General features: G+C 53.9%; 1 protein-coding gene and 1 long non-coding RNA gene across 3 annotated transcripts; one reads left to right on the forward strand and one right to left on the reverse strand.

The window, feature by feature from the left end:
- Positions 1-375: 375 nt before the first annotated feature.
- On the forward strand, positions 376-3,209 carry LOC103218852 (uncharacterized). Its single transcript, XR_012094421.1, has 3 exons — positions 376-1,325; positions 1,813-1,897; positions 2,747-3,209. It is a non-coding gene; the product is annotated as an uncharacterized lncRNA (long non-coding RNA).
- Positions 1,374-27,779, reverse strand: SLC6A12 (solute carrier family 6 member 12). Of its 2 annotated transcripts, XM_007967084.3 has the most exons (16): positions 26,975-27,779; positions 25,126-25,210; positions 22,890-23,160; positions 17,402-17,536; positions 14,018-14,158; positions 13,043-13,130; positions 11,888-12,020; positions 10,316-10,450; positions 9,428-9,531; positions 8,930-9,054; positions 8,307-8,419; positions 7,623-7,760; positions 6,709-6,811; positions 4,654-4,754; positions 4,008-4,178; positions 1,374-2,779 (listed from the first exon to the last, which is right to left on the reverse strand). In XM_007967084.3, exons 3-16 carry the CDS (start codon positions 23,101-23,103, stop codon positions 2,636-2,638), a joined length of 1,845 nt encoding a protein of 614 aa, XP_007965275.1. In that variant the 5' UTR covers positions 23,104-23,160; positions 25,126-25,210; positions 26,975-27,779; the 3' UTR covers positions 1,374-2,635. The 2 variants fall into 2 exon arrangements, with proteins under 2 accessions (XP_007965275.1, XP_072876414.1); XM_073020313.1 differs by lacking the exon at positions 26,975-27,779 and having other exon boundaries at positions 25,126-25,227.
- Positions 27,780-27,895: the final 116 nt, after the last annotated feature.

Here is a 27,895-nt window from a genome sequence, read left to right on the forward strand (position 1 = left end):
TGGCAAACTAGAAAGTGCCTGAGCGCTTATGCTGCAGACATCAATTTTTTCCTGCCATACTGGCCAAACAAATTGTAGCTGCCAGATTTGGCCTCTGTCCACCAGTCTGCAACTCAAACACCGTAGGGGATGAGATGAAAGCAAAGCCAAATCACGACCCCACAGCTGCCCCTTACGCACGCACGTCGTATGCACACCCACACACCCAAACACACACACACACACACACAGGCGCGCGCACTCACGTGCACACCCACACACACACGTGCACACACGGCGCACACACACACAAACCCCACACCCACACACACACGTGCACACACGGCGCACACACACAGGCGCACACACACACACAACCCCACACACACACAGGCGCGCGCACTCACGTGCACACATACACACACACACACACACACCCCTGTACCGGTGCTCCGGGCAGGCTGGAGAGCGAACCAGTTGCCCCTTGCCCAGGTTGTGGAGCCATCAGGCTGGATCCCTGTGAACCGCGAGGTCGGCCCGAAGTCCCTTCCCGCACTCCCCTGTTCCCTCCGGCCACCCCCGTCCCGATCCCTTCGGACTCATCCAGAGAAGGGAGCGACGGAGGGAGGCGCTGCGGACGCTGCAGCCAGGGTTCGGGGCAGCCGAGAGGAGGGCGAATGGCGCAGAGCGAGGGCATCTGCAAGAGGACGGCGCGGTCCGCGGAGAGCGAGGCTCGGGAGCCGGAGCCCAGGCGAGCCCACCAGGGCGTTTGCAGGGGAGACGGCGGCGGGAAGGACCGGACGAGCCGAGGCGCGCGCCCGCTGTGGGCCCGGGGAGGGCGGCGGGGCGGGCGGCGGGGACGGGCGCGGCTCTCCTCTGCCCCCGGGCGGCCGCAGACAGCGCTGCACCGGCCTCGCCTCGTTTTCCGCCAGACGCGGCCTCATGACTGACAGCATCTGGCCGAAGCCGGTGCCCTCCACCTCTCCGCCCTGGGCCTCCTTGTCTCCCCACTAGCCGGTCCAGGGAGCGAGAGCACAGGTGCGCAGAGCAGTCCGGAGGGAAACAGGTCGGAAGCTAAGAGTGCCTGAGATGGCACACGGCCGTCGAGGACGGGACTCACCCCAGCCAGAGCTGATTCTTCCTGCAGCCACTGGGCGGGGGCTCCAGGTGGCATCTATATACCAGTCATCCCCCTCACCCTGGGGGGTTCCCTTGTCCCCGGAAACTGCCCTGAAATTCCCTCCCCAGCCCCAGTCCCTCTCCTCCCTTCCCTTCCGAACACGAGAGCATTGAATTTCTCCAAACCCTGCCTTCCTCCTCCAGGAAGCCTTCCAGCCAGAGAAGAGGTATGTGGGATTTGGTAGGGGTGTGGGAAGAGGAGTGGGTGAGAAAGGGGTGAAGCCACGTGTGGCAGCTAAGGAGAGCACCCCCACACCCACTCACTGGGAGACTCTCTCAGACTCCATGCATTCCCTGGGGGAAGAAGAGGTGGCAAGGACAAGAACGAAAGGATCTGGGAGGACATCGGGCCAGGTGATGACGGGCTGACAGCAGGATTACCAAGAGGGAGGAGCACTAGTCTGGGGAGAGCTCCTCACCACCTCCAACAGAGGGGGCCTCTCTTCCCCCACCCCGAGAGGCAAAGCTCAACAGCAATGGAGCAAAGGAGACCAGCACACATGACAGGCAATCCATACACACTTGTTAACTAAGGCAGGGGGGTTAATGGGTAGACACTGGCCTGAGCACAAGGAGATAAGGTTTTAGTCATATCTCTGGCCCCCAAGAAGCCATGTGAACTTGAAAAAGTCTCTTTGTCTCTTTGGTCTCCAGGTTCTTCATCCATGAAGTCAGCGGTTTGCGTTAGAAGCAGGATGCCAAACGGTGCTGCTTGGAGCGCATTTGGAAGGATTGTGAGGTGGGAAAGAGTCTGTGATCAGTTAGCAATGTCGGCCTTGGGCAGCAGAACGCACAGTACAGGGAGGCATGCCGTGTGTTTGTGAAGTCTAGGAAGCATCTCCTAAGCCCCTTCCATTCCAATGCTCCAAGAGCTGATGAAACACTGCAAGCACAGTGTGGAACTAGGGCGGGGGCTGGAGATGCCATGAGAGACTCGGAGGAGACTCCAGCCTGACGGCGTGTGAAGGCTTGCCTCTGTGGTTAAGCCTAAGGAAGAACCCCTAAGGGAACCTCCGATCCAGCGTAGTTGCTCAGTGTCACTTCCAACAGGGTATGTCCCATCAGGCTCTCCACATCGGACGGCAGTGTGCATTCCAGTTAGAGCTCCTCTCCCCGTGTACAAATGCAGTAAGCTCTAACAAGAGCCACCCCCACAGTGGACTCCTCATAACTCGAGGCGTTACAGTCAGATGGTGGCCTCCAAAAAGACCCCCCTTTATAAAAACGATGGTGCCGTCCCACAGGGATGACTTCCCAACATGGCACGTCCCAGTGGTAGTGCTATCAGCACAGGGGAAGGAGCTGTTCCAGCTAGCACAGGAGAGGAGTCTGGCCTCCAGCTGGGGGTGCCTGTGGCTCTCCAGAGGTTCCCAGCAGGATTGTGGCAGGAGACAGAGGCAGAGGCTGTCCGCTGAGAATGGAGGGTGGCCCTGACCTAGGTTCCCAGCTTAGGAGCCGCCTGGCCTCTGGCTACACCCTACAAATGGGTCTCCTTCTCCCCGGCTATCAGTCCTTCCTTTGCTGGGGAGGGCCCAAAGTCCCGGCCATTGCTGCCATCCAAGTAGAGGTGTTGCTTGGGCTGTGGCAGACTGGAGTCAGGGGTGATGAGCTGACGTAGGCGCTGTGGAGAGAAGAGGCAGGATTTGGAGCCGCTGGTGAGGGAGGCACAGAAGGTTCCTCGTGTGAGCATCCCCAGGACCCAGCCCAGAGCGGAGCACATGGCCAGCACCGCACAGTATGTGTGAGTAAATGAATGAACCATTTGAGGTGAGAGGGGAGGCAATAATACCGTGACTACGAACGAGTGTGCACTGCCTGGGTTCCAGTCCTGGCTCTGCTACCGACCTGTGCCATCCAAGGCCGCTCACGGAACCCCTCTGTTAATTTAATCCCCCTCAATATTCTCACCTGTAAATTGGGAATAATAGTAGAACACATCTCACAGAACAGTGCTTGGCACAGAGTAGGTGCTCGATAAATATCTATTTTTGTTATTATCATTACTATTCCGATTATTACTTTTGCTATGTGCTCAATAAGTATCTATGATTTTTCTTCTTATCAGTGGTACCTCCTTCTTCTTGCCTCGAATGCAGATGTGATGAAGGAATCATGACAACCTTCTTGTGACCATGAGGTGATCAACATGATGATGAAAAAACAGCATGCTCAGGAGGGAAGTGTAGAAATACAGGAAAAGTCTGGTCCCTACGGGCCTCTTTAAGCAGCCGAACCAAATACCGGCAGCCCTAATCTCTGACCTTCTTGAAATGTAAAAAACAAATAAGCCTATTTGCTAAAACTGTTGTAGATTGGGTTTTCAATTATTTATCGGCAAGATAGATTTCTGCCTTTGTGGGTCACTGGCTATAGCTCCTTCCAGGAGGACATGTCCCAAACTCTAAACAGGGAGCCTCTTGGGTGTGTCCCCAGGAAGAGTTAAGATAAGAAGCCAGGAGCCTGTGTGTGGAGTGAACTGTGCTTGCTGGTTACCAGTTTTCCGAGGGCAAGAAATCTATAGTCTATAAACCTTGTGTCCGGGCACCTTCCTATTCATGTTTGTGACTTAGTTTTCTCCTGAACCTCTCAGCAGTTTGCCCTTGGTTAGCCTGCCCAGGTCATCCACAGGAGGTCCGATTCTGCAGCTCTAGGACTCTAGAACTTTTCAGAACATTTCTGAAAAGCCACTGGACTGGTCTTCAAAGTTTGTCTCATTAAGATTCTGTGAGACTGAAGGGCTGCCCCACAGAGCATGTGTCTGCTCCCTGGCCCCAGCCGTGTGTCCTGCCCCATGTCCAGCCTCTCTCAGTGCCCTCCCTTAAGAGGTCACTCTGCCCCGCACCACCTACCTTCTTGAAAGAACCCTGAGTCTTCAGGAGGGTGATGACGGTGAAGAGGGGGACGCAGACCATGGAGGACAGAGCCAGGGACCAGCCAATGGAGTATCCCCAGGGCGGGTACACGTAGACGTTGTTGTACTTGAGGGGGGTGTACTTGCTCAAGGAGAAGAAGAAGGTGGCCTGGGAGGAGGAAGGGGCAGCCATGGGTGAGGCAGAGACTGAAACCCTCCCTGCCGCTACGTACAGCCAAGGACAGAGGACAAGTCAGGTGCACCGCAGCACGCCTGTAAGCTGGAGGAGCAAAAGCCCCTGCAAATCCCAGGCCAAGCCATCATTCACATCACAGATGGAGACAGGAGGTGATACAAAGTGGGGAGGGGCTCAGAAGAGAAGCACAGACAGGAGACCAACCACTGAGAAATCAGGCAGAAGGCGGAGGCACTGTGAGGAAGGGATGGAGCAGGAAGTAGGATAAGATTCTACTCATGGATGGATGAAATGGCCTGGAAAGAAGAGCAGGGAAGCCAACAGAGAACGGGAAATGGACCAGGCCCCATGGTAGACGGGACAGGTGGGGAAAGAGCCATCCTTTCGCTCATCTCTGCGGGCTTCTGGGGGCAGGAAGGAATAGAGCGGCAGCTGGGTGGGCACATACCAGGCAAAGTCCAGGGGTCAGGAAGAGCCAGGAGATCTTCACCAGGGGCCATGGCCGGTAGCCAATCATGTCCTCAATGTTGTCATAGAAACGGTCCGCCCCTGAGCAGACGTGGTGTGGGAGAGCGTGAGCCAGAGGGTGAGAACAGCTGCCCGGTGTTTGGGAGAGGCCCACTTGGCTCTGTGCTCGTCCCTCACCCCCGCCCTGTGCAGGGAAACTGGAACAAGGCAGGTGAGTGAGACGCCTCCCTGCCACCCTGCACCCCTGCACGAGATGCTTTCCAGTCACAAGGCAGGGAGTGCGGCGCAGACGGGGGCTGCCCCCACGCACTGCTGCTGCCGTCTCTTGTCAGTGCCGTCTCTTGCCTCCGTCTTATGACAGAGACCCCACTGTCCTAACCACAAAGGAGGGGTGTGTTTTAGACAAACGCCTGTTTACGTGGGTAGCAGAGATGAAACTGGTTCAAGTCAAAACAGCGAAACGACAAGCCTCCCCCTGTTCAAGCGTGTCACAGAAAACTCACAGAGGGCTGGAGGGCTGCTGGGAACAGAGCGGTGGTCTGGATCCAGACTCCGGAGGAACCACCTCTGAGTTCCCAAAAAAGCATGGTAAGAAGGTTAATTTGTGTTTAGTGAAAACATTGACTGGCCTTATTTTGTTCTGTTTAATTCCTGAGGTTTCCACATTTGCTGTAAGTTCTAGGCAGAGCCAGTCTTCTAAGTAAAGAATCACTGATTGGTGAAGAGACTTGGAGGGCCTCTCTACCTTCCCACCCAAAATACTTCCCCACTGATCCCTGACGCATAAAATCACACCATGAAAGAGTCATTCCTTTGACTGAGAAAAGCCAAAGTTGAAAGCCAGATATTGCCGGGTGAGCGAACCATATTAAGGCTTATCAGCCATTTGCACCCGTTGTGATCAAGTTTAGCAGGTCCTCTCAGAGAAGAAGTTTTGAAAAGGAGTTGGGGAAAATCGGAAGGCATCAGATGCCTGAGGTGAGAAGGAAGGAACATCTCCATGGAGAGGAAAGGACCTAAGTGGGAAGGCTTAGGGTAGCAAAATAAAGTCTTTACTACTCGTGGCTTTTCCTGAGGCCCTACTGTGTGGCCCCCACTTGACCGCTACCCTGAGCCTTGTGACATTGGCACTGTGTTCCCCCAGCGTGGTGCAGTGGAGCCAGAGGGACCTGGGGTATGACGACGGCTTCTCTGCTTGCTATGTGAGCTTAGGCAAGAGGCTGAACCCTCTGAGCCTCACTCTCCCCCTGCACAGATTATAAGTGCATGAGACCAGCCAGCACAGTGCTTGGCGCGCACGTGCATTGGCTCAGTAAATCGGGTTTCCTCCCTTCCTGTTGTAGGACAGAGTCACCACCTGGCTGTTGCAGCGATCTCAGTCTGAGGGGCCAGGCTGCTGGCGGGGGCCAGTGAAAGGCAGAATTCACCTTGGTATAGGAAAGAAATGCATAAATGGAAAAGACCTCCTCGAAAACACAGGGATGAGCTCCCTGTCCGTGGAAGTACTCAAAGTCTGGGTGATCCCCCCGGAAAACACAGGGATGAGCTCCCTGTCCATGGAAGTACTCAGACAAAGTCTGGGTGATCCCCCCGGAAAACACAGGGATGAGCTCCCTGTCCGTGGAAGTACTCAGACAAAGTCTGGGTGATCCCCTAGTTGCTGGAAGGGCAGTGTGGGAGTTTGTGGAGGATTGGGCTAAGTGGCGATAAACATCCCTTCTGACTAAGATTCCCAGTGGCAAAGGGCCTCTGGCCACCTCCATATCGAGGACACTGTGCCCTGTGCACTGTTATTGATCATTCTCTCACTGTTGACAGAAATCCATTTTGCATCATTACATCTCTGCCTGCTGCCATGAAAATGCCAGGCTTCCCAGCCACAGGTAAATGTCCCAGCAAGAAGCGGGGCAACAGCGCAAAGACACACAGAAACCAGAGGGCCAGAGAACTGCCTCCCCCAGGCAGAGCCTGCCCCTGGCTGGCCTCGGTGGTCTTTCTCCCGCCCCGCTTGCCCACCCCACTCCACCCCACTCACCATACACCCAGCTGATGCAGACCACTTCAAACACTGACAGGAACAGCAGGCATATGCCACTGGAAGCATAGTAGTCAAACAGCTGGAAGATGTACATCCCACCCTGTGGGGAGAGTGTGGAGCTGGGGCATGGCCAGTGCGGGGATGGAACACACGCCGCCCATCGGTGAGATGGGAAATGCCCATGTGGGGCGCCCTCCTGCCCGGCCTGTGGGACGCCATTCCTTGCCTCTAAAAGGAGTTTGCCCTGCCTGCCCCGCCTTCAGGCCTCCCAATCACATTGGGACAATAGCCTCTGACATCTGCAAGGGCACTGGGAGACTGTGGTGGACGCACATCATTTCGTCTGCCCAGCATCTCCGCTTCTGGAAAGTGACACCCCCTCATTCTGTGTTCCTTTTAGAGTGGGGTGTCCCTCTCTCCCCACTCCAGGCTTGAATACGAGTCACAGCCTGGACACTTGCCACACTCTCGGAAAAGGCCCTCTCCTTCCCCCTGGGGTGGCTGACACTGACAGGTAAGCCTGAAGCCCAGCATCCGTCCCTAACGTCACAGGAGGAAAACCTGCCTCTGAGTGAAGTCCCAGGAGAGCAAGGAGCATTCCTGACAGTGTCACAAGAGCAGATGGATCCGACCACGCCGAAACCCAAATATCTCTAGGGTTTTCAGCAACCTGACCCAATACGTTCCCCTTTCTGCTTAAGCCAGCTGTATTGGTTTCTGTCACCTGCAACCAAAAGAGACCTCACAAATGCAGGTTGTGTGGTCCGTACAACCTCACTGTGGAGACGCAGGGCAGGCGTCCACACCCCTCATCCGCAGATAAGAAAAATGAGGCTCTAAGAAGGGTCAGCAGTGTCCCCCGTGGCTCCCTCCCCGGGAGCCTGGCCTGCAGGCCACCGGCCCCAGCTCACCTCGGTGACCATGAAGAGCCCTATCAGGTAGCACGTGACGGCGATGGTGAGGATGAGGAGCTCCCGCCGCCCGCTCTTCCGGAGCTGCCTGGGGAACATGTCTATGGAGGCTGTCACCAGGCACTCCACACAGACAAACTGTGGGCCAGCAGGGGAACTGGATGAGAGGGTGTGGGGCAAGCTGGTGGCCACCGGCCCTGGCCTCCACTTCCCCTGGCTCATCCACATTGATGCACAGGGGTGCAGGGAGTGGCACAAAGGGAAGAAATGGGGGTGCCCGGGGGTGAGCCAGCCCCGCCCTTGACTACAACTCCATGACAGAGTCTCAGCAGTGAGGGTTAGAGGGGGGATATGTTCTGTCCCCAGGGCTCGGGGGCTGGGGCTGGGCAGCTCGAGCTGAAGGAATATCTGGGAGGAAGCATCCATGCATGCCGAGGCCCACGCCTGGGAGCACACAGCCAGTGGCCCCTTCACACCAGAGGGTCTCCAGGCTTGAGGCCACACCCCCAGCCCCATTCACACCAGAGGGTCTCCAGGCTTGAGGCCACACCCCCAGCCCCAAGGAAAAGCCCTGGACAGCAGAGGGGGCCTCAAGTTTATGGTCAGGGGAGTGGGACTGAGGGGAAAGTAGTGCCCGGACAGGCAGAGGCTGGCAAGAGGGTCACCATGGCGGCAGTGACGTACCTGGCTGTCCAGCCCTAGGAATATGAGCATGATAAAGAACAGGCAGGACCACAGCTGGGATAAGGGCATCATAGTCACAGCCTTGGGGAAGGCGATGAAGGCCAGTCCAGGACCTGCCAGGCACACAGCACAGTCAGGGGGTCTCCAGGACATGCGCTGCCCTCGGGGAAGAGGCATCTCTCTAAGCACTGTGTGCGTGTGTACCTGTGCACACACTTCAAGAGGAAAGGATGATTCCATCCACTATTCTTCTCTTTCTAGGCCTGGGAAGCACACCGTTCATCCAACCATCCATCCATCCATCTATCCATCCATCCGTCCATCCATCCCTCCCTCCCTCCCTCCCTCCATCCATCCCTCCCTCCCTCCCTCCCTCCCTCCATCCATCCATCCATCCATCCAGTGTTGGTCCATCTAGCATCCATCATCCTCCCCCTCCTCTTTCCCATGGTAATGGAAGCCCTGCTTTGTGCTAAGCACTGCCCCAGATGCTAAAATTAAATCCTATTACCCATAAATAAATCATATTGCCCATCTTCTGGGACTCATGCTTTTCAACAGGAGAGAAGTGTGTTCTCTGACTCTCTTTCCCCTCACGCCCCAGACAGCAAAGTGGCACCTACCTGACTCGGCCACTTCAGAAATGGGCACCCCCTGCTCTTGCGACATGAAGCCCAGGATGGAGAAGACAACAAACCCAGCCACAAAGCTGGTGGCACTGTTCAGGAAGCAGAGGGCGACGCAGTCCCTGTGGGAGTGGGGCAAGGTCAGATAGGAATGGTGAGGAAAAGAGAGGAGGAGAGGCCAAAAGACAGTGACAGGGGACCGAGGAGAGAGAAGGGGAAGGCAAGGGAGGCACAGAGGAGGGGAGGAAGGGAAGAGAGCATGGGAAGAAGACAGTAGAAGAAAAAGACAAAAATCAGGTGGCAGACAACAAGGAGAGAAGTGAGAGAGAAAAGGAAGAAAGACATTTAGTCTGGGAACTGAACCCACCAGGTCAATTTGACACAACTTATAATGAATAAGGAAGGTCTGAGCCCAGAGATGATGGGTCTTTGTGCAGAGCCCACCCCCAGGCCCCCGGCCCTCCTTCGCCCCACCCCGGCCCACGCTGTTCTCACTTGTAGCAGTTGTTGTGGTACTTGTTGTAGCTGCCCAGGGCTGTCAGGCACCCCTGGCAGATGGCGAAGGAGAAGAAGATCTGGGTGCCCGCATCCATCCACACCTACACAAAACCCCAAGAAAGAGGTAGAGGAAGCCCCCAGGGCCCAGAGCCAGGGTGACCCGAGATCCAGACCCATCCTGCAGCACCAGCCTGGCCCTTCAGTGCTCCCTGAGCGCTTCCCTCCTGCATCCCAAGCCTCTATGAGTATGCCCTCCTGTCTCCACAGTGATCTCCTCCCCAGTGGGGCCCCGTTTCGGTTTGGTTCTGTAAGCACTTAGTGAGTACCAAATACATGTGTGCGGCTTGAATTTCTTCAGGGGAATCTACAGACCATGGCTGCCCCCAAGGCCTATCTGCTGGGCACAGCTGGGAGTCACTTGTCTCATTCAGCTAAGATCTCTATATATAGTGTCTTAAGCAGCTATGACCTGGGGACAAAGAGCTGCTTCATCAAAATATCAAGATAAAATGCCCAGGAACCATGGCTCACGCCTGTAGTCCCAGCTGCTCGGGAGGCTGAGGCGAGAGGATGCCTTGAACCCAAGAGGTTGAGGCTGCAGTGAGCTATGATGGCACCACTGCACTCCAGCCTGGGGGACAGAGCCAGACCCTGTCTCTAAGAAAGAAAAAAATTTTCTTTTAATAAAAAAAGTTATATTTGAGTGGTGGAATTACAAGAGATTTTTAGTTTCTTTTTTATAGCTTTCTTCCATATTTTCTAATTTTTCTCCAGTGGGCATCTACTGCTTTTAAACCAATGAAAAAGCAATACAAGACATTCAAAAATACAGACCTGGTTGGGTGGGGAGGGCATCTGGGGAAGTGGTCCCGGCACAGTACATACCTGAGGGTCCTTGAGGCGGAACAAATCTGGCTTCAAGTAATAGATGATGCCCTGGTAGGCCCCGGGAAGGGTAACACCTCGGACCAGCAGAATGACAAGCATCAGGTAGGGAAACGTGGCTGTGAAATAAACCACCTGGAGGTGGGGGGCAGGCCAAGGTCACTCCTGGTGGAGACGCAGTGGCCCTCCAGCCACGCCCCACAGGCAGTGCGAGTCACACGGAGCTCAGTCCCAGCCTCAGAGACCGCTAAGAGGGGCAAAGCACGGGAAACTTTCCACACCTCCCTTTACACATTCCAACGGGTCCGTGCTCCCCACAGATGTGGGGATACACATCCTGTGAGACGCACGTCGCCACGGGAAGGGTGGGGAGGGGAGGAGGAAGACAGGGAGGGAGGCAGGTACAGGCTTCCAGCCCATAACCTTCCCAGACCATTTTTTTCCTCTTATTTTTAGTCAACGTGTACGTATGTACATAATCTGTACATGTTTATGAAAAAGAGTGGTAGTTCCATACATGTATATAATGTGTAATGATAAAATCAAGGCAAAGACTAATTTAAAGTCTAGAATCGGGTCTTTCTTAATCCCTTATCCTGGCTGTTCTCTCCTTGCCCCCTGGCGACCCACGGGAACGGTGACCAGATTTGCACAGTGATCTGTGGGGAAAGTTAGACTGTACTTTTCCAGGCTAATGGTTGGGGGAGCAGTGGTGGCCGGAGCTCCGGGGCGTTCTACGCTGCCACTCAGCAAACGCAGCTCCTTCCTTCCCTGGGTGGCAGCAGTGGCACTGTCTGTGCTGTTCTCACTATGGTGACCACTTTCATCATCACTATGACCAACTTGTCACAATTCAGGGAGGGGAAAGGCTGCTGCGGGAACAGACTAAGTGTACGGCCAAGCAGAGAAATCTGTTTACCGAGCATTCCTGGCTTTAAAAAGGCACGAAGCATAGTCTCCGGCTCTCTGGGTTGGAAATAATGCTCAAATCTGAATTCTCTCTACATGACAAGCCCACCGTTGCCCATCCTTGGTGGGAACCCCTTCGATGACTGGAAACTCACCACCTCAAAGACAGTTCTGTTTGCTAATTCAAATTCAAAATTATCTTGCTATGTGTTAAATACAACAACAAGTGAGTCACAAGAGCGTGTGACCCTAATGATGTCATAGCCACACATAATGGATACACACACACACACACACACACACACACACACATATGACAGAAACCAGAAGGCAACACAGCAGAAGTGAACAGGGATTCGCAGTGCCAACCTGGCAGCGCAGCGATTAGCTCCAACAATGGGACTTTTCTGTTTTGAATTTGCCCTGAATATTCTTATGTAAACCGGATTTTTAAAGCCATATTGAAAAAGAAAGATTTTCCTTGCAGAGAGCTAAGATCCACCTTCCTGTGACTTCCCCTGTTCTCACCATGCATCTCCCCGGCACTGCTCAGGAAGCATCGTTTCTTAAGAGAAAGAAATCAGTTCTCCAGAGGGTCCCCCTCAAGTGTCCCCGAAAGCTCTGGGGGCCACAGGGAGCTTCCCAGGAGGCAGAACACCTCACCTTGCCTGTGGACTTGACCCCCTTCCAGATGCAGAAATAGCAGATGACCCAGGCGAGCAGGAGGCACAGGGCCAGCTCCCAGCGCAGGGCGCCCAGGTCATGGATGCCCGAGGTGATGCTCAGAACTCGTCTCCTGGAGGATTGGGAAACATAAGTAACGAGGGGAAAGGCTAAAGGGGGCAGTTTGCAACAGTTGGCAAGTCTCCTGATGCTCAGATTCTCAGAGCTGACCCCATGGATCTCATATTCCAGGGCTTCCCCGACCCCCTGCCTCCCCCACAGTCATGCCATGTTCCCGTAGACCAAACTTCTACCATCATCCCATACGTATCTTTGTCTTTCTAACTCATCCAGATTTTTTTTTCTTGTACAGAAAGATGGAGAGAGAGAGAGAGAGAGAGAGAGAAAGAGAGAGAGATGAGGAATGTACACATGAGCGTTTAGCGAGTAAATATTTATACATGCAGGTTGATGGGCCAGTGGCATGGGTTCCCATGGAGGGGCGGAATGTGTGTTAGTGTCTAAACATGTGATGGGGTGCTGGAACTGCGTGCGTGGGTGTGAGGGGTCGGCACTGCGAACGCATTCATGTGTGAGGGCAGTGGTGCCCACGTGGGGGTGAGCTCAGTGTGAGTACAGGCAGCCTTGCGTGGGAACGTAGGTGGACGAGTGTGGGCACGGGTAATGTGAAGGTGTAAGTTGTCATGTGAGAGGGTGAGTATGTGAGCGGAGGGTATGCCCAGGTCTTGATGTGCTCACTCCCGCCTTGGGCGATTTCAAGCTACCAGCATGATGCCACCAAGCATGGCACTGGGGAGAGAGATGCACACTCAGCTCGCCTAAGGCTGTGAAGACTGTGTCCAGCACCCCACCGGACATGTATGGGCCGACATACGCGTGGAGGTAGGGATGTGGGGGTGAAGGTGGACATGATGGAGAAATGTGACTCTACGCCAACCCAGGTGGGTAGATGTGAGAGCGTTCTCCCCTGCCTCATCGACGTGTGGGGTTGGAGTGGGGCGGGGGAGGAAGCGCTGGAAAGCACACAGAGAATCTTAAACTTGCACCCCAGACATTCGGACTTGCACAGCTCAGACATCCAAATTTCTTCTGCTTGGAGCCTCTTCACATGTGGCATATGGGCCCAGCACCTACTCCCAGAATTCCATGACAGGTGAGGTAAAATTCTCAGATGGGGTCACTGTGCCGGCTCCCGAGTGGTTCAGAAAGTCCACGCAATGCTCTGTTGGGGACAAGGTTAGGGACAAGATGGAGAGAGAGGCCCTCATACCCTAGTGCCCCTGGCCCTCTGGCCTTGCAGCCTAGTGGTCCTCACCACTCCTAGCCCCAAGAGCTTCTTTTGGAGCCCACACTCTCCAGAGCATCAGGAGGCTCATAGAGCCAGCTCTTCCTCCCCCTGCTCTTGTTCCCTCTGAATCTGGCTGCTTACCTGGCTGCCCTGCCAACCTCAGACACTGTCCAGACTTCAGATCTACTCAGACCTCTCACGGGCAGCTGGTGTGGAACACATTCTCCCCGCTGGCCCGTTCCGACTTCCTGTCTCTCCACTTGACAGACCAAGGGACTGAGGCCCCGGGCCTGCTCTTCCCCCTGCTTGGAATGCTGTTCACATGCTGGGCGCTTTCTCACTTCAGGCCTCAGATGACACGTCTCCCTCCCCTTGTTCTATGGTTTCTGCAGTTTTCGTTCACCTATCACAGTTTGTGGTGGTTGTGTTTATTTGTCTGTTTCCACCACCAGGCTGTAAACACAGTGAAGGCTGGGTCCCTGTTGCTTTTGCTCAGCCTTGTACCCACCTCCAGCCCTTGGCACCATGTTTAGCACACAGTAGGTGTCCAGTCAGTGCTTGCCAAGTGCACGAATGAGTAAGTGGCGATAACCCTTGCAGTTGTTTAATACACTCCCTTTGGGTTCTCCCAACCACACTGACTTGTCCTAGTGGCTGGCCTGAGGGCTCCAGGAGAGCCAAGGAGCAGAGCTGGCCCCGGAGCCCACATGGCTTGGCTGTGAGGCAAGTTCCGCTATCCACCCCATCGCTGCTTGGACATCACCAGCCGCCACAGCCCAGCCCCTATCAGGCAACATCCCAGAGGCTGAAATGATGGATACCCGTGTTCCAAACGTTGCTGCAGGTCGTCCAAGGCAGCTCAGAGGTGAAGGAGCTGAACAGGTAGAAGAGGGCCCAGGCAAGGATGATGATGTAGTAGATATTCAAATATAACTCAATGACCACAGACGCCAGCCCAACGCCTTCCAGGGTGCGGGAGAGGTGGGGAGGGACAAGAGAGATCAACATTAGCAAAACAGTCACACAAAAGCTGCCAGTTGAGGTTACAAGGGTATTGGGTGCTACACAAAGAGAACCACTGGGTTTATCCAGTGGCATGAGAAGCCATTCACAGCATAGTTTTCTTTCTTTTTTCTTTTTTTCTTTTTTTTCTTTTTTTTTTTTTTTTTTTTCTTGAGATGGAGTCTTGTTCTGTTGCCCAGGCTGGAGTGCAGTGACATGGTCTCGGCTCACTGGAACCTCCACCTCCCGGGTTCAAGCAATTCTCCTGCCCCAGCCTCCTGAGTAGCTGGAATTACAGGCATGTGCCACCACCACACCCAACTAGTTTTTGTATTTTTAGTAGAGACGGGGTTTCACCATGTTGGCCAGGCTGGTCTTGAACTCCTGACCTCCCAAAGTGCTGGGATTACAGGCGCATAACCTGTGTCCTAGCAGAGGAAGTAAGAACTTTGGGCAGGGGATGTAACTTTGGGCAGGAGCCCGTGGGTGTGATGCAAGGGACAGGAGACGGCAATGGTTGGGAGTCCTGGTCCCTCAGACTACAGGCGTGAGCCACCGCACCCGGCCCACAGCGTATTTTTCTAAGGAAGAAATGCAGGTTACAGGACATTACCCTATGCATTTCCCCATTTTTGTAATATATATTTGAACATATATATTTTTTTTTTTTCATGGGAAAAGCTCTGGAAAGATCTTCACCCGAAAGTTAACAAGTTATTCTCTAGGTGGTAGGATTTCAGATAACATTTTCAAGTGTCTGGGTTTTTTTGTTTTGTTTTGTTTTGTTTTTTGGCTATCTGCATTTTCTAGTTTTTCTACAACAACCATGTATTGGTTGGAAAATGAAAAGGGGCCAGAAGAAGGAAGGAGTAAGTAGGAAAATTTGGTAAGAATGTGTCTCGCACCTATAATCCTAGCACTTTGGGAGGCCAAGGCGGGTGAGTCACTTGAGGTCAGGAGTTTGAGACCAGCCTGGCCAACATGGTGAAACCCAACCTCTACTAAAAATAAAAAAATTAGCCAGGTGTGGTGGCACATGCCTGTAATCCCAGCTACTTGGGTGGCTGAGCCACAAGAATCCCTTGACCCCGGGAGGCAGAGGTTGCAGTGAGCCGAGATCATGCCACTGCACTCCAGCCTGGGTGACAGTGGGGTCTCAGGATAAGAGCAAAAGAAAGAAACCAGAGAGGAAGGGAGAAATGGTCCCTGTGTCAGGAACTTAGGAGCCTGAGTCAGCACCTAGCGCCATCTCAGCCAGCAGCAAGACCGCCAGCAAAGGTGGAGACCTCGCTGCTATTTTAACGCTTGTCCTGAAGCCTCGTGTAGCTGGATGCACTTGGTCTCCTGGCAGCATATTTGGGGAAGGAGGGGGCGGAGAGGGAGGGCTTACACACACCTCCCCAGCACCCCTGTCTACAAAGTGGAATCTTTTCCACAGTCATTTTAAAAGCGACATGTTGCCAGGTGGCTCAGGAGTCCTGCGGAGAAGGGCTGGAGCCCGGTTTCCCCTGTGAGATAACCCCCGCCCCTTTCCTGCTGGGTTAGCTCTCTCTCTGTCTTTAGTCGATGCTCAGTAACTTTGTGTGTGTGTGTGTGTGTGTGTGTGTGTGTGTGTGTGTGTGAGAGAGAGAGAGAGAGAGAGAGAGGGTGGGGGGTCCAGGCTAGGGCTCAGTGGTGTGATCTTGGCTCACTACAGCCTCCAACTCCTGGGTTCAAGCGATCCTCCCATCTGAGCCTCCAGTGTAGCTGAGACCACAGACAGACCCGGCTAATTTTTAAATTTTTGTGTAGAGACAGGAGAAGGGGTGGGTCTCGCTATGCTGCCCAGGCTGGTCTCGAACTCCTGGGGTCAGGCGATCCTCCTGCCTCAGCCTCCCGAAGTGCTCACTACTTAATGAAGGACTGTGGACCTTTCAGAACAGCCTGGCTGAAAAATCAATGCTGACTATGAACAAAACCACTCCTCTGGGGCCAGGCGAGCCCACCGTGGCGAGGACGGGTTCCGGGGCGGCCCCGCGGGGGTGGGCGCGGCGCTGCGCAGGAGGGGACCCGCCGATGGCAGAGGGTCCCCGGGGAGCGGGCGGGGCGCTGAGAGCGCGCACACAGACACCCACCCACCCCCACACACACACACAAACACACAGACACACAAACAAGCGGCCACTGTGCCGAGGCGGAACGCGCTGTGCCCTCGGCCGTCCGGCCCATCCCGCAGCCCTGGGTCAGCCCCGTGAACTCAGCGGACCCGGGGGTCGGCGATTCTGCTGGGGCCAGCTGGAGAGGGGCAGGGCGGCCCCCATCTCCGAGAGAGCAGGAGTGACGCTGGGTGGAGAAGCGGCCCCCGTGCGGCCGTGGCGGGGCGTGTGAGCGCAAGGCGAGCCCCGAGCCTGAACCCGGGAGAGGGGAGTGGGAGAAGCCGGCCCCCTGCGGCCGTGGCGGGGCGTGTGAGCGCAGGACGAGCCCCGAGCCTGAACGCGCCGTCCCCGGGGAGGGGAGTGCGGTGGGCGCTGCGGCCGGCAGAGGGCGGGCGGCGCAGCCCGGACTCCCACCAGCAGAGCACGGGCGCACGCACCTCCCGCTGAGATCCCGGCCTTGGCGCCTCTCTCACTTGGAAAAGAAGGAAAGAGCCAAGATATCTCCTTCTCTTGCATTCCAGTGCTCCGTTTGCTCACCCTGACCGTGGCACCCGCATAAGCTCTGTGTGTTCCGGAGAGGCCAGCCCTGCGCGTGCTGTCCCTGAGCGTGCTTGGACCTAGGCATAGGACCCCGCTGAGTGGGACATTTACTGCTGCTGGGATGGAGGGAGAACAGGGGGAACCTGTTCTGGCTGAGGCCCAGCACCCCTGGAGCACCCAGCACCTGTGAGTAGAACCACAGTAAGCCAAGCTTCACTCGGTTCCAGCCCCTCACTTCTGCCCCTGCCGGGGTCCCATGGTTGCCCCGAAAGCCATCAGCACCAAACTGGCCTCCCCCACCTCCCCCTAATCAGTGGTAAGAGTCCCAGCTTGCTGGGGAGCCAGTGTTTCCCCACCAGGCTCACCTCTCTCCAACCCGCCCATGAAGCCTGATCCTGATTCTGCACTTGGCGCAGGATGGGAGTGAGCGGATGAGTGAGGCAGTGGGTGGGTAGGAAGGGAGAGACAATGGGGGGATGCAGGCAAGGTGGAGGGCCCATGAATAGGAAGGTGGGGGAGGATACATACCCTGGAAGAGGGGGCAGATCTTCCTCCAGGCTGTGACACTCCCTTGGCTGGTGTATTGGCCCAGCGCTACCTCCAGAAAGAACACAGGGATGCCGCAGACAAAGAAGAAGATGAAGTAAGGGATGAAGAAGGCTCCTGCAGAAAAGAGAGAGGCAGGGCTGAGCCACACCCAGGCTCTTCCTCAGCCTGGATCCTTTCAGACCCCCCTCCCCAACAAACCTACCCTCCACCATCCTGTTCTTAATCTCCCTCCTGACACCTCCCAGGGACCCCAGTCGGCTTCCTCCTGTCTGCCTGCCCTCCTGAGTGTTAGGCAGGTGCAGGTGGGAATGTTCTGATCTGAGCCCTACACAGAATGAGAAAGACCTTGGAAGAGAAATTAACGAAAACTTAGGTGGAAATTCTAATATATATACTATTTATTTTCTTAGTGTACTTTACAAATCTAGTCTAGATTATTTTTGGAATGAACACATGGCTTCTGTATAACTTGTTATGCTTATTAAACTTCTGGTACATTTTAGAGAAAAACAAACACCTGGGAAGCATTGTTTTCCCACTAATAATTTTCAGGGTGTTTGTTGCCTCCACCCAGTTCTGATCTGAACGGGGCTCCCAGCAGAGAAGGCCATGATGTGATTAGGTGCCAACCTGCAGGTGCCAGAGGGAGGCCAGGCCTAACAGACATCCAGCAGGTTACACAGGAATGGAATCTGAAGACAACAGCAAGCCCAGGAGACCCACCTCGGTAGGAGTCACTAAGGCATAAACCTCGCGTCAGAAGTTCATCTCAGGATGAATGGATTATTGTTTGTTACACCATGAGAACACTGAGTGCTTACTTGGTGCTGACTTCATGTTAGGCACTCTCATACATGCTTCATCAACATCGCAGTCCTTGCAAAACAACCTCCCATGGGGCAGGCCCTACTGTTATCCCCATTTTGCAGATAATAAAACTGAGGTAACTTTAAAGATGGAAAAACCAAAGCACGAATGAGGAAACTGAGGCACAAACCCAGGCGGTCTAGTCCTGAGGCTGAGCTCTTAATCACTACACTATATACCTCTGATACTTCATATCCATATTATTATGTAGAAAACATAGAAAGTACAGAGGGAAAGAAAGGAAAAAGCATTGTATATCCTTCCAGATTTCTTTTTTTTTTTTTTTTTTTTTTTTTTTTGAGGCGGAGTCTCGCTCTGTCACCCAGGCTGGAGTGCAGTGGCTGGATCTCAGCTCACTGCAAGCTCCGCCTCCCGGGTTTACGCCGTTCTCCTGCCTCAGCCTCCCGAGTAGCTGGGACTACAGGCGCCCACCACCTCGCCTGGCTAGTTTTTTTGTTTTTTTTTTTTTTTTAGTAGAGACGGGGTTTCACCATGTTAGCCAGGATGGTCTCGATCTCCTGACCTTGTGATCTGCCCATCTCGGCCTCCCAAAGTGCTGGGATTACAGGCTTGAGCCACTGTGCCCGGCCCCTTTCAGATTTCTTAAAAGCACACACCGTATTTCTTTTTTGCAAAAATGAGAAGTAAGCATGTATCAAATACATTATTTGATAACCACTTTTTACATTTTTACCATAAACCTCTTCATGGCAATAAATACATATCTATCTCATCATTTTGATTGCTGCATAGTGTTCCACTCTGTGTATCTACCCTAGTGCACTTCACCAGTATGTTGTCATTGGACTTTTGGTCATTTCATCCGAAACGTTGTCATAACGAAGACCGCTGTCCACATCCTCGTGTGCTTGTCTAATTCACTCCTTAGTACAAATTACCAGTAGAGGAACTCCTGAGTCAAAAGGTATGCACTTTTTTTTTTTTTTGGTTTGTGTGTGTGTATGATAAAATATACACAAGTCACTTTAACTGTTCTTAAGTGTACAGTTCAGTGGTATTAAGTATATTCGCAATGTTGTGCAACCATCACCACATCCATCTCCAGAGCTTTTTCATCATCCCGGACTGAGACTCTGTACACATTAAACCCGAACTCCCCGTTCCCCTCTCTCCCCAGCCCCTGGCAACCGTGATTCTACTTGCTGTTTCTATGCATTTGCCTATTCTGGGTACCTCATGAACGTGTAATCATACAGCGCTTATCTCTTCGTGCCTGGCTTGTTTCACTCAGCATGCATGCCTCCAAGATTCATCCAGGTCATAGCATGAATTCCCTTCTTTTTGAAGGCTACGTAATATTCACTTGCGGGAACCTACCACATTCTGTTTATTCATTCATCTGTTCGTGGACATTTGGGCGGTTTCCATACCTTTGGGGGATGCACGTTTTTTTAAACATGCATTTCCAAATTGTTCTCCAAAACTCTTGCACCCATCTGTCAGATTCCTGATAGCAATATGTGAGAGAAGGAAAAGGTTGTGACTTCTGGATCCTGGAGAGCCACAAGCCAGTAACTCTCCACTGAGTTCCAAAGTCCCTTTGAACCCTATGTTTGCCTTTCCAACCCTAGGAATACTAGAGTGTTGGTCAACACAGTGCCAGTAACACCACTGACCCAGGTTTCAGTGGCTTGGGAAGTCCCAGGACCTAGGCTGAGGGGTAGCGTGCAGTAGAGGGACATGGCCTGAGGCTTGCCCAGAAGGCGCTTTACAGGATGTCTGTCAGGGCATGTGGCCCACGGGACTCCCTCCCTCCCACCTGTTGTGTGGAGGAGGTCCTTCCTTCTGATAAAAGAAGTGGCTTCAGTTCTCACCTGGGAGTGTGGACTTCTGCCCCACAGAAGATGGGGTGACCTCAGGAGGCCTGGAGCTGGACCCCCCTCAGACTGGGTCCTCCCTGAAAGGGCGGCACCAAGTCTGGACCTTCGGGGCAGATGAAAGATTGGTTCTGGATCGCGTCTAGGGCGTCCTCTACCCTTGGGTTTCTAGAACGCTAACGCTGCCAACACCCTCCCCTCAAATTATCTGATCAGTGCCTTGCTTTGGAAGGTTACCCTGGTTCATGTCTCCTTGGTGTCAGCCCAGGCTGTGGGCACAGGCAGTCCAATGATGTCAGACAGGGTGTCCAGAAGCCCGTGGTTGGTTTAAACACCTCTAAGGTGTGCCTTACCTCCGCTGCGTGCTCGTTCCCGAACCACTCACAACCCAGATAATGGGAGTTTCCTAAAGTTCTCTTTTGAGGGGAATGATTTCTTAAGGATGATCTAATTCAGGGGCTCCTCTCTTTTTCATAACCAAAGACCTCATTAGACCAATAATTTTATTACTCTTTTTGTTTCTTTTGAAAGATTTTTCTCTATAGAACTATGTTTACTAATTAATAATCAATAAATTTCCCTGCATATATTAATAAAAATCATAATTAACTGCCAATCAGGCCTTACGATCAGCTTGAGATAAACTTTATTATCACTATGAGTTAGTACAGTTCAGTCTACAGCAAAAAATAAAAGACATTTGGACTAGTCTGAGACGTCCTGTTCCCACATCCATCCATCATTAGGTTGTTGGTAATGAGAAAATGAATTCCTGGTCCTTCTTTACTACATTCCTAGAACCCCAAGGACGAGGGACTCCAGATTGGGACCCCAACTTCATTTGGGCCCCCTCGTCTTAAAGATGAAAGAAAGGGTGTCTTTCCCAAGAGTTAGGCTGGGACGAGGGTCACCCGGATCCGACATTCCATGATGTTACTGGGGGTACTTATCTCTCTGTATGGACCCCGCCCCACGGCCAGGACAGAGGCCGCAGCCACAGCAGAAGCCAGTGGCAGGACAGAGTCAGGGTGAGCGCCGGACGCCGCGGCCCCACCTCCCAGGCCCTAGTGCTCTCTCCCTCCCGGATAGCTGGGTGAGGAGTGTGCCGTGACGCAGGAAGCAGCCAGCCTGGCTCCAGGGCCCTCTGAGGTCCTGGGCAAATCCTCCTCCACCAAAGGAGGGCTTAGCCTGGGCCACCTCCACCTCCAACCCTGACATCCTATATGCCATGAGATGGTGGCCCTGGATGAAGAAGGAAACCAGCACCCTGCCCCTTCATCCTCCTTCCCCTGACTTTCTGGCCCAGGGTCAGCCTGCCCTCCCAGCCTCAGCGCTAGAGACCGAGCCAGTCCGAGAAATCCTACTGCTTTTTCTTAGGAGTTGTCAATTCAAGCAGCTTGTGATCATAACTATAAGCTTTAAAACACATAGCAAGATACGTAGTAGACACTCCGTAAATATTGGTCAGATTTAATATAAATAGTGGTTAGGAGGATTTTCTCAACAACGGTTATCTCTAATGTGAGTATTCTTTCTACCTTCCTGAAATGTTTCTAATGTTTGCAATAAACATATACCTTTTCCACAAGAAGAATAAAAGTGATTTCAAGAGGTAAAAATAAAACGAATCTGACCACTCACAAAGGACTGCCCATTGAACGACTCTATTCCTATGAAATAGCCCTAACAGGGATCCACAGAGACCGGCAGCACACGAGCGGTTGCCAAGGGATGGCTGGGAGAGGGAATGAGGAGCGACGGCTGATGAATATAGGATTTCTTTTGGGGATGATGAAAATGTTCTAAAAGTGATTGTGGCGACGGTTGCACAATCCTATGACTAAAAACCACCGAACTGTACACTTAGAAAAAGGAATCGGGCCCCTCCCCACCACTGCTAACTTTTACATCCAGGGCTGAAAAACAATAAAATCATGTGTCTCTAATTTGGAAAAAAAACTCAAAGGCAAGGTATTTCTCCAACCAAAATTGCTTCGGTGGCTCCTATCTCACTCAGAACAGAGCCTGAGTGACCCTGTTACCTCTCTGACCTCACCCCATTCTTCTCTCCCTCTCTCATTCCGCCCCAGCCACACCTGCCTCCTCACTGCTCCTCAGACAGGCCTGCTGCTTCCAGTCCCAGGACCCGTGTCGGGCGTGTTCTCCATCCAGGATACACCCATGACACTCACACCTTCACTTCCTTCAAGTCTGCTGAACTGTCCGCTTCCCCTCTGCACGCCTAGCATTCCCTATCCGTCTTCCCTGCATCACGCCTCACCCCTCCACGCGTCACCATTTGACATGGACCGTGCTGCACTGTTTGTCCGCAGCCTGCCGCGGACACAGCACCGCTCCCCAGAACCCTTCCACGGAGTGTAGCACATGGAATGTGTTCTGTTTGCACCTAGTGCCGGGTCTGGCACGTCACAGGCCTGCAGTCATGTTCGCTGAATGAATGGCTGAATTCTATCAACAACTGACCTTTACATAGTCATGAAGGAGCTTGCTAAAAACTAGAATTTCTTGGTCCTGCCCGTGGCCTAATTTCATCCTCACCGTCGCCCTGGGAGGTACTGTCCCCATTTCACGGAGGGGACGCTGAGGCTAATGGTGGAGCTGGAACTCAAACTCAAGTCCTCCGATTCCAAAATAGCCCTCCTTTTATAAACCACACTGCCCAGGAAGGAGGGCCCAGGTAGACACTGCCCAGCTGCCCGGGCACAGCTCTCCCCACCATGCCTACCTCCAAGTGAACTCACCACCTCCGTTTTTGTAGCAGAGATAGGGAAACCTCCAGACGTTGCCCAGCCCAATGATCTCCCCGGCCACTGACAGCACAAACTCCATCTTGTTGTTCCATTGGCCCCGATCCTTCACCTGGTCCTCGTCTTCCTGGTCCAACTTCTCTGCCTCCTCGGGGACCCAGGAGACCGCAGGAGGCCCGTGCTCGTGCACTGCCACTTTCCCGTCCATGCCCGTGTGGCGGATTGGGAGGCCCCGCTGGGTGGGCAGGATGACGAGGGCCAAAGCCTGGTGGGAAGAGAAGAAACCAGCTGTAAAACCCGACAGGCTCCCGCCAGCCCTGCTTTGCCGTCCTGACCTCTGCTGTCAGCGTATCGCTGCTCTTCCCAAGTGCTCATGGCGTTCACACCTAAGGTTACGCTTCGTTCTCATCACTCTCAGAGCAAATAAAAAGCAAATCTTAGTTTCTGAGTTTGCAGATGAGGAAATCCAGGCCTTGACAGATGAAGTGATTTGCCCAAGACCACTCCGGAGTAGAACTGGGACGAAAACCCAGCCTCGAGCTTTTTCTTTTCATGTCCCTTTTTATTGGCACAGCTCGCCGCCATCCCAGCCGGCCCATCTGCCCAGGTCCTTGATGTCTGCTGAGTGACCTCAGCCTAGCCCCTGGCCTCCAGGCCAGAAGGGATCAAGGCTGCCGAGGTAGCAAGTGTCAAAGGGCAGGTGTGGCCAGAGTGACCACATGGTTCTCTCCTAGCCAGCTGTGTGCGAAGGTGATTGATCAACGCGGAGTAAACAGGGGAGCCAGCAGCTCTGGGCAGCTGATTGGGAGGAAAAGAGAAGGTGGGGCCTCTGAACAAGGCCAGAAGACAACAAGGATTGGCACCAGGGGCAAGTGTAAGCCTTCAAGGGAGCCCCAGCTCCTCTTCTCTCTGTTGCATCTCTGTCCTGAGAAAAACCGGGGGGCCCTGGTGCCAAAAGGGATCAGCAGACCAGTTCTTGCTCGGCTGATAATCATCTCCAGATGACCCCCAAGGTGACCAAATGACTGGCTCTTCAAGAGGGAGGCCCAGCAGTGGCTGCCATCGCGGCGGGTCACTGCCCTTCCTTCTCCCTGACCTCCTAGAGAGCCCAAAGTACCCTAGACCTCCAGAAAAAATGACACGGGCCATTCTCAGTTCCACTCTCTGGCCCTTGGCCTGCTTGTCAACTGCCAGGAGATAAATCCGGTTCTGTCAGGGTGTATCTCGTCTGTGTTTACCTTCTCCTCCCTCTCACACACACAAACAATTACCCTGAGGCCACCTCTGCCTTTATGCCCAGGGAATTGCCAAGAGGAGGTGCCCCAGAATGCAGAGGGGAGCACCCATCCCACAGCCCCTCACCTCGGAGGGGTATTGAGGGAATCAAGTGACCAGGTCTACCGAGTGCTCCGCGCTCCTCCAAGGCTCTGGAGAAACACAGGGGTTCTTTTTATTAAGGAAGAGTCTGTGTTTATTTGTTGGTCCTTTTAACCCAGGCAACAGCCCAAGCCCAAGTCAGTTAGAAAGGCGTGGGCAGGAGCCATTTGAGGCTATGGAAATTTCTGAAGGTGACTTGGAGGGTGCCAGGAACGGGAAAGCGTGTCAGAGTGAAATTCTGGTTTGGGACCTACTTGGAGGCTTCCCCTGCAGCCCAGGAGGGAGGATGAGGAGAGACACCCAGTGGAAATCAAAGGTCCTGAGTCTCTGATATAAGGGAGAAGGCAGGGGAGCCGGGGGAAGAGAGCTTCTGGGTCCGTCCGGAGTATGTGATCAGACCCATGGGGGCTTTGAGCACTAGAGCCTTGGGAGAACAAACCGGGAGTTAGGCCCAGGGGAGAAGTTGGTACCATCTGAACCCAAATGTCGATGTTGCTACAGAATTAGGACCGAGGCACCCTGAGAAATGACCCTGGACTCATCCCCAAACAAATGAACAAACTAGCGAACGAGCTTGAAAACATTCATGAGAAAGCACCAGACGGGAAACCCAAGTTCTAATCCAGATCTAGCTGTTAATAACAACAACAGGCTGACACCTGAGTGAGCCCCGTGTTCACAACAGGCACTCTTTGTGTGACTGAGGTGCGCCCTCATAAGAATCTTTGAAGTTAGGCATTACTATTAGCTCTACTTCATGTATGAGAAAGTGAAGCTCCGAGAGATTAAGGAACAGTGCCTGGCGCCTGCGGGGCCTCGGGGACACCATTCTGGAATGCTAGAATAAACTTACCAAGACAGTGAGTCGTGGAGCTGGGTCTCTAACTTGCTGTGTGACCTCAGGCCAATCACACCTCCTCTCTGAACCCTAAGTCTCCCTGGAAGAGAGAATGACCGCTGCTCAGCAGGGTTTTCGGAGGGCGAAGGGATAAAAACACGACTCAATAAAGAGAAGGAGAACCAACAGTCTCTGCTCGCCGGCCATAGGGTGAGCTCTAAACACAAGGACCCCTGGGGCGGTGGTCAGAACTGAGCCTGACTGTTCCCAGACCAGAGGCAGCGATCGCAGGACCAAGGTGGTCTCCAGAGTTGGGGGAGTGGAGTCTTGTTGGGGAAAAGGAGTAAATGAAGGAAAAGCCGGAGGGGAGCAGGGGCAGGGAAGCAAATCACAGAATCCCGTGTGGGCCCAGGATTTGAGTTTTATCAGAAATAGGGGAAGAGAGAAAAGAGAACAGGAGCTGATGAACTGACACTGACACATGATTTTTTAAAAAATAAAAATGTAATTGGGAGGAGCATAACTTGTGGTTAAGAATGAAAATCCAGAATGGCAGAATGAAAGCAAGAGCAAGTGAAAAGGACAACCGGCCCTGAGCCATGGTAACTTAGGGGGAAACAGGCTTGAACTGCAGCAAGACGGATTTAAGTCAGACTCAGGGAAGAAATGGCCCAGAGGATGCTGGACACCAAAACAAGCTGTACTGAGTTCTCCTTTCTGGCTGCTTTTAAAAGGTGCACCCCACCCCCGCTGTGCGTTCCACCTCCAGCTTCAGCTGGCCGCCTCCCCAGCCCCTCGCGTCTCCTCCCGAGGCCGCCCACCTGCTTTGCTAAGCTGCGGCAGGGGTGAGGGACGGCCAATGGACCTCATCATACTTCAGTGCCCTTCAGAAGCAAACACAATTTCCACCCCGGGCTTGGTGCTGCCCAGAGAGGAAATCTTCAAGAGACTAGAAAGTCCAAAGTTAACTCTGTTTTCAGGAGCTGGGCGTGTAGCCAGAGGCCCAGCTGGGGCTCGCAGAGAAGCAAAGACCAGAAACGCTGCTGCCCATGTACCGCTGGCGTCCCAGCTCTGTCCCCTTTGCTCCCCAGTCCAGCACAGGAGCAGCTCAGCGCTTGCACATGGGGGATGGGACCCAGCCCCTGCTTCAGCCTACACCCACATACCAACACCCATTCGCGTACACACACTGGTGCCATTTCCCGTCACGTCCCTTCGCACACACATACCTGTGTGCATGACCGAAACCTAGCTCCCTCTGCAATCCTTCACACCCTGTGAGCTGCTTGTCTCAGTCGGTGGCTGCCCGCAACTCCCGTGAGTGCCCGCCTCGGGCACAAGCACACCCATGCCGCCCACCGCCCAAAGCCAAGACAGCTTCCTCCTGGGAGACGCCGGGCACCCAGCTCGTTATGCTCAGCCAGGAGGCAGACGACAGGAGCCCCTCACCTGTGATCATTTATTGCAGTTCCTGGGCCCTCAGGAATGCCCTGAGGTTTCTCCTCTCCACTGTTCCTTCCACCTCGATGGACACCATCTGCTTCCCGTCCCCTCGCCTGATGACCACCCCTGCTTTCACCCACTGCCGTGACCAGCTCCCCATCGGTGGACTTTCCAGTTCCACAGGCTAATCCCTGAGCCGCTCCCACGCTGGATGGGGCGGAGCTAGGGGGCACCCCTTGTCCTGAGAGTCGGTCGTGGGCATCAGACTTGCCCTCTGGTCCGAGGTTACTGCAGGTCCTGCCTCCCACCACAGACACGCACAGTTCCACAGTCTCACTTCCCAGGGCTCTATCCCTCCAGCCCCTCTGGGCAGCAGGTGGAGACTGCAAAAACAGAGCCAGTCCCTCCACTTCCCGCTCACCTCAGTCCCCAGCACCGGCTCCTGCGGTCAGCTCAGCTGCGGGCATCAGGTCTCCAGGGGAGTTCCAGGTGGCCGCTTACAGGAAAGTCAAGAGAGCTGGGACCTGAAAGGGAAACTGTCCTCCACATTCACGCCTTATGCTGTTCCTCCCAGTGCAAAATCCCATGGGACTTGTCCAGGGGCTCCCAGACAGAAAGAAGCTGTGTGTGTGTGTGTGTGTGTGTGTGTGTGTGTGTGTGTGTGTGTGTGTTGGGAAGTGAAGGGACAGAGAAATACCAGGAGCAACAGGAGGGACTGAGGCCAAAAGTTTGTGAACCAAGATTACAACATCCAACCTCAGGAAGTCAAGTCCTCTGTCCCCAGTGTTCCCACCCCCATCCCACTCCCACTGTGAACCCACTGTCTCCAGACCGGTGCCCTCCCAGTGGGCACGGTCCCATGATGACCCCTCCAGAGCTGGGCTGAGCTGCTCCCTTGGGCAGGGGAAGGGGCTCAGAGGCTCACACCCTGACCTCATCTCCCCTCCTCCTGCTCCTTGCCCTTCTCCCTCCCCCTCCCCTTTCCCCCTTTTCCTCTGTCCCCCTCCAGAACCATCTCCTTCCCAGGGACGAGGAGATGGGATGTGCAGCACAGGGGACAGTCCTCTCTTACCAGAGACTCCAGGCTGGAAACTGAGAACCTTGGGAGGGGAGGTGACCTCACTGATGAGGGCAAGGGAGGAGGGTGAATCACAGCCTGGAGTTTTCCACCAAGTACCTGCCCTCTGTGGCTTCCAGGCAAGGCCCTGGACCTTCACAACCACTACCCCTGTCCTTGGGATTTTCCTAGAGAAAGCACCCAGAGCATATCTCAAGAAGCAACGTAGACAGGACCCAGGCTTGGGACCAGACAGACCTGAGTTTCTTCTCCTCTGTCATGTAT

This window comes from Chlorocebus sabaeus, chromosome 11, assembly GCF_047675955.1.
Source record: "Chlorocebus sabaeus isolate Y175 chromosome 11, mChlSab1.0.hap1, whole genome shotgun sequence".
NCBI lineage: Eukaryota > Metazoa > Chordata > Mammalia > Primates > Cercopithecidae > Chlorocebus > Chlorocebus sabaeus.

What these genes read in the sequence shown, in the direction of transcription:
- SLC6A12 (XM_007967084.3), bottom strand. Translation starts at nt 23,103, where the DNA reads ATGGACGGGAAAGTGGCAGTGCACGAGCACGGGCCTCCTGCGGTCTCC. An exon ending in TACCACAACAACTGCTACAA is followed by an intron (nt 9,055 to 9,427) that starts GTGAGAACAGCG and finishes CCACTCCCACAG; the next exon opens with GGACTGCGTCGCCCTCTGCT. An exon ending in CTGCATCAGCTGGGTGTATG is followed by an intron (nt 4,755 to 6,708) that starts GTGAGTGGGGTG and finishes ACGTCTGCTCAG; the next exon opens with GGGCGGACCGTTTCTATGAC.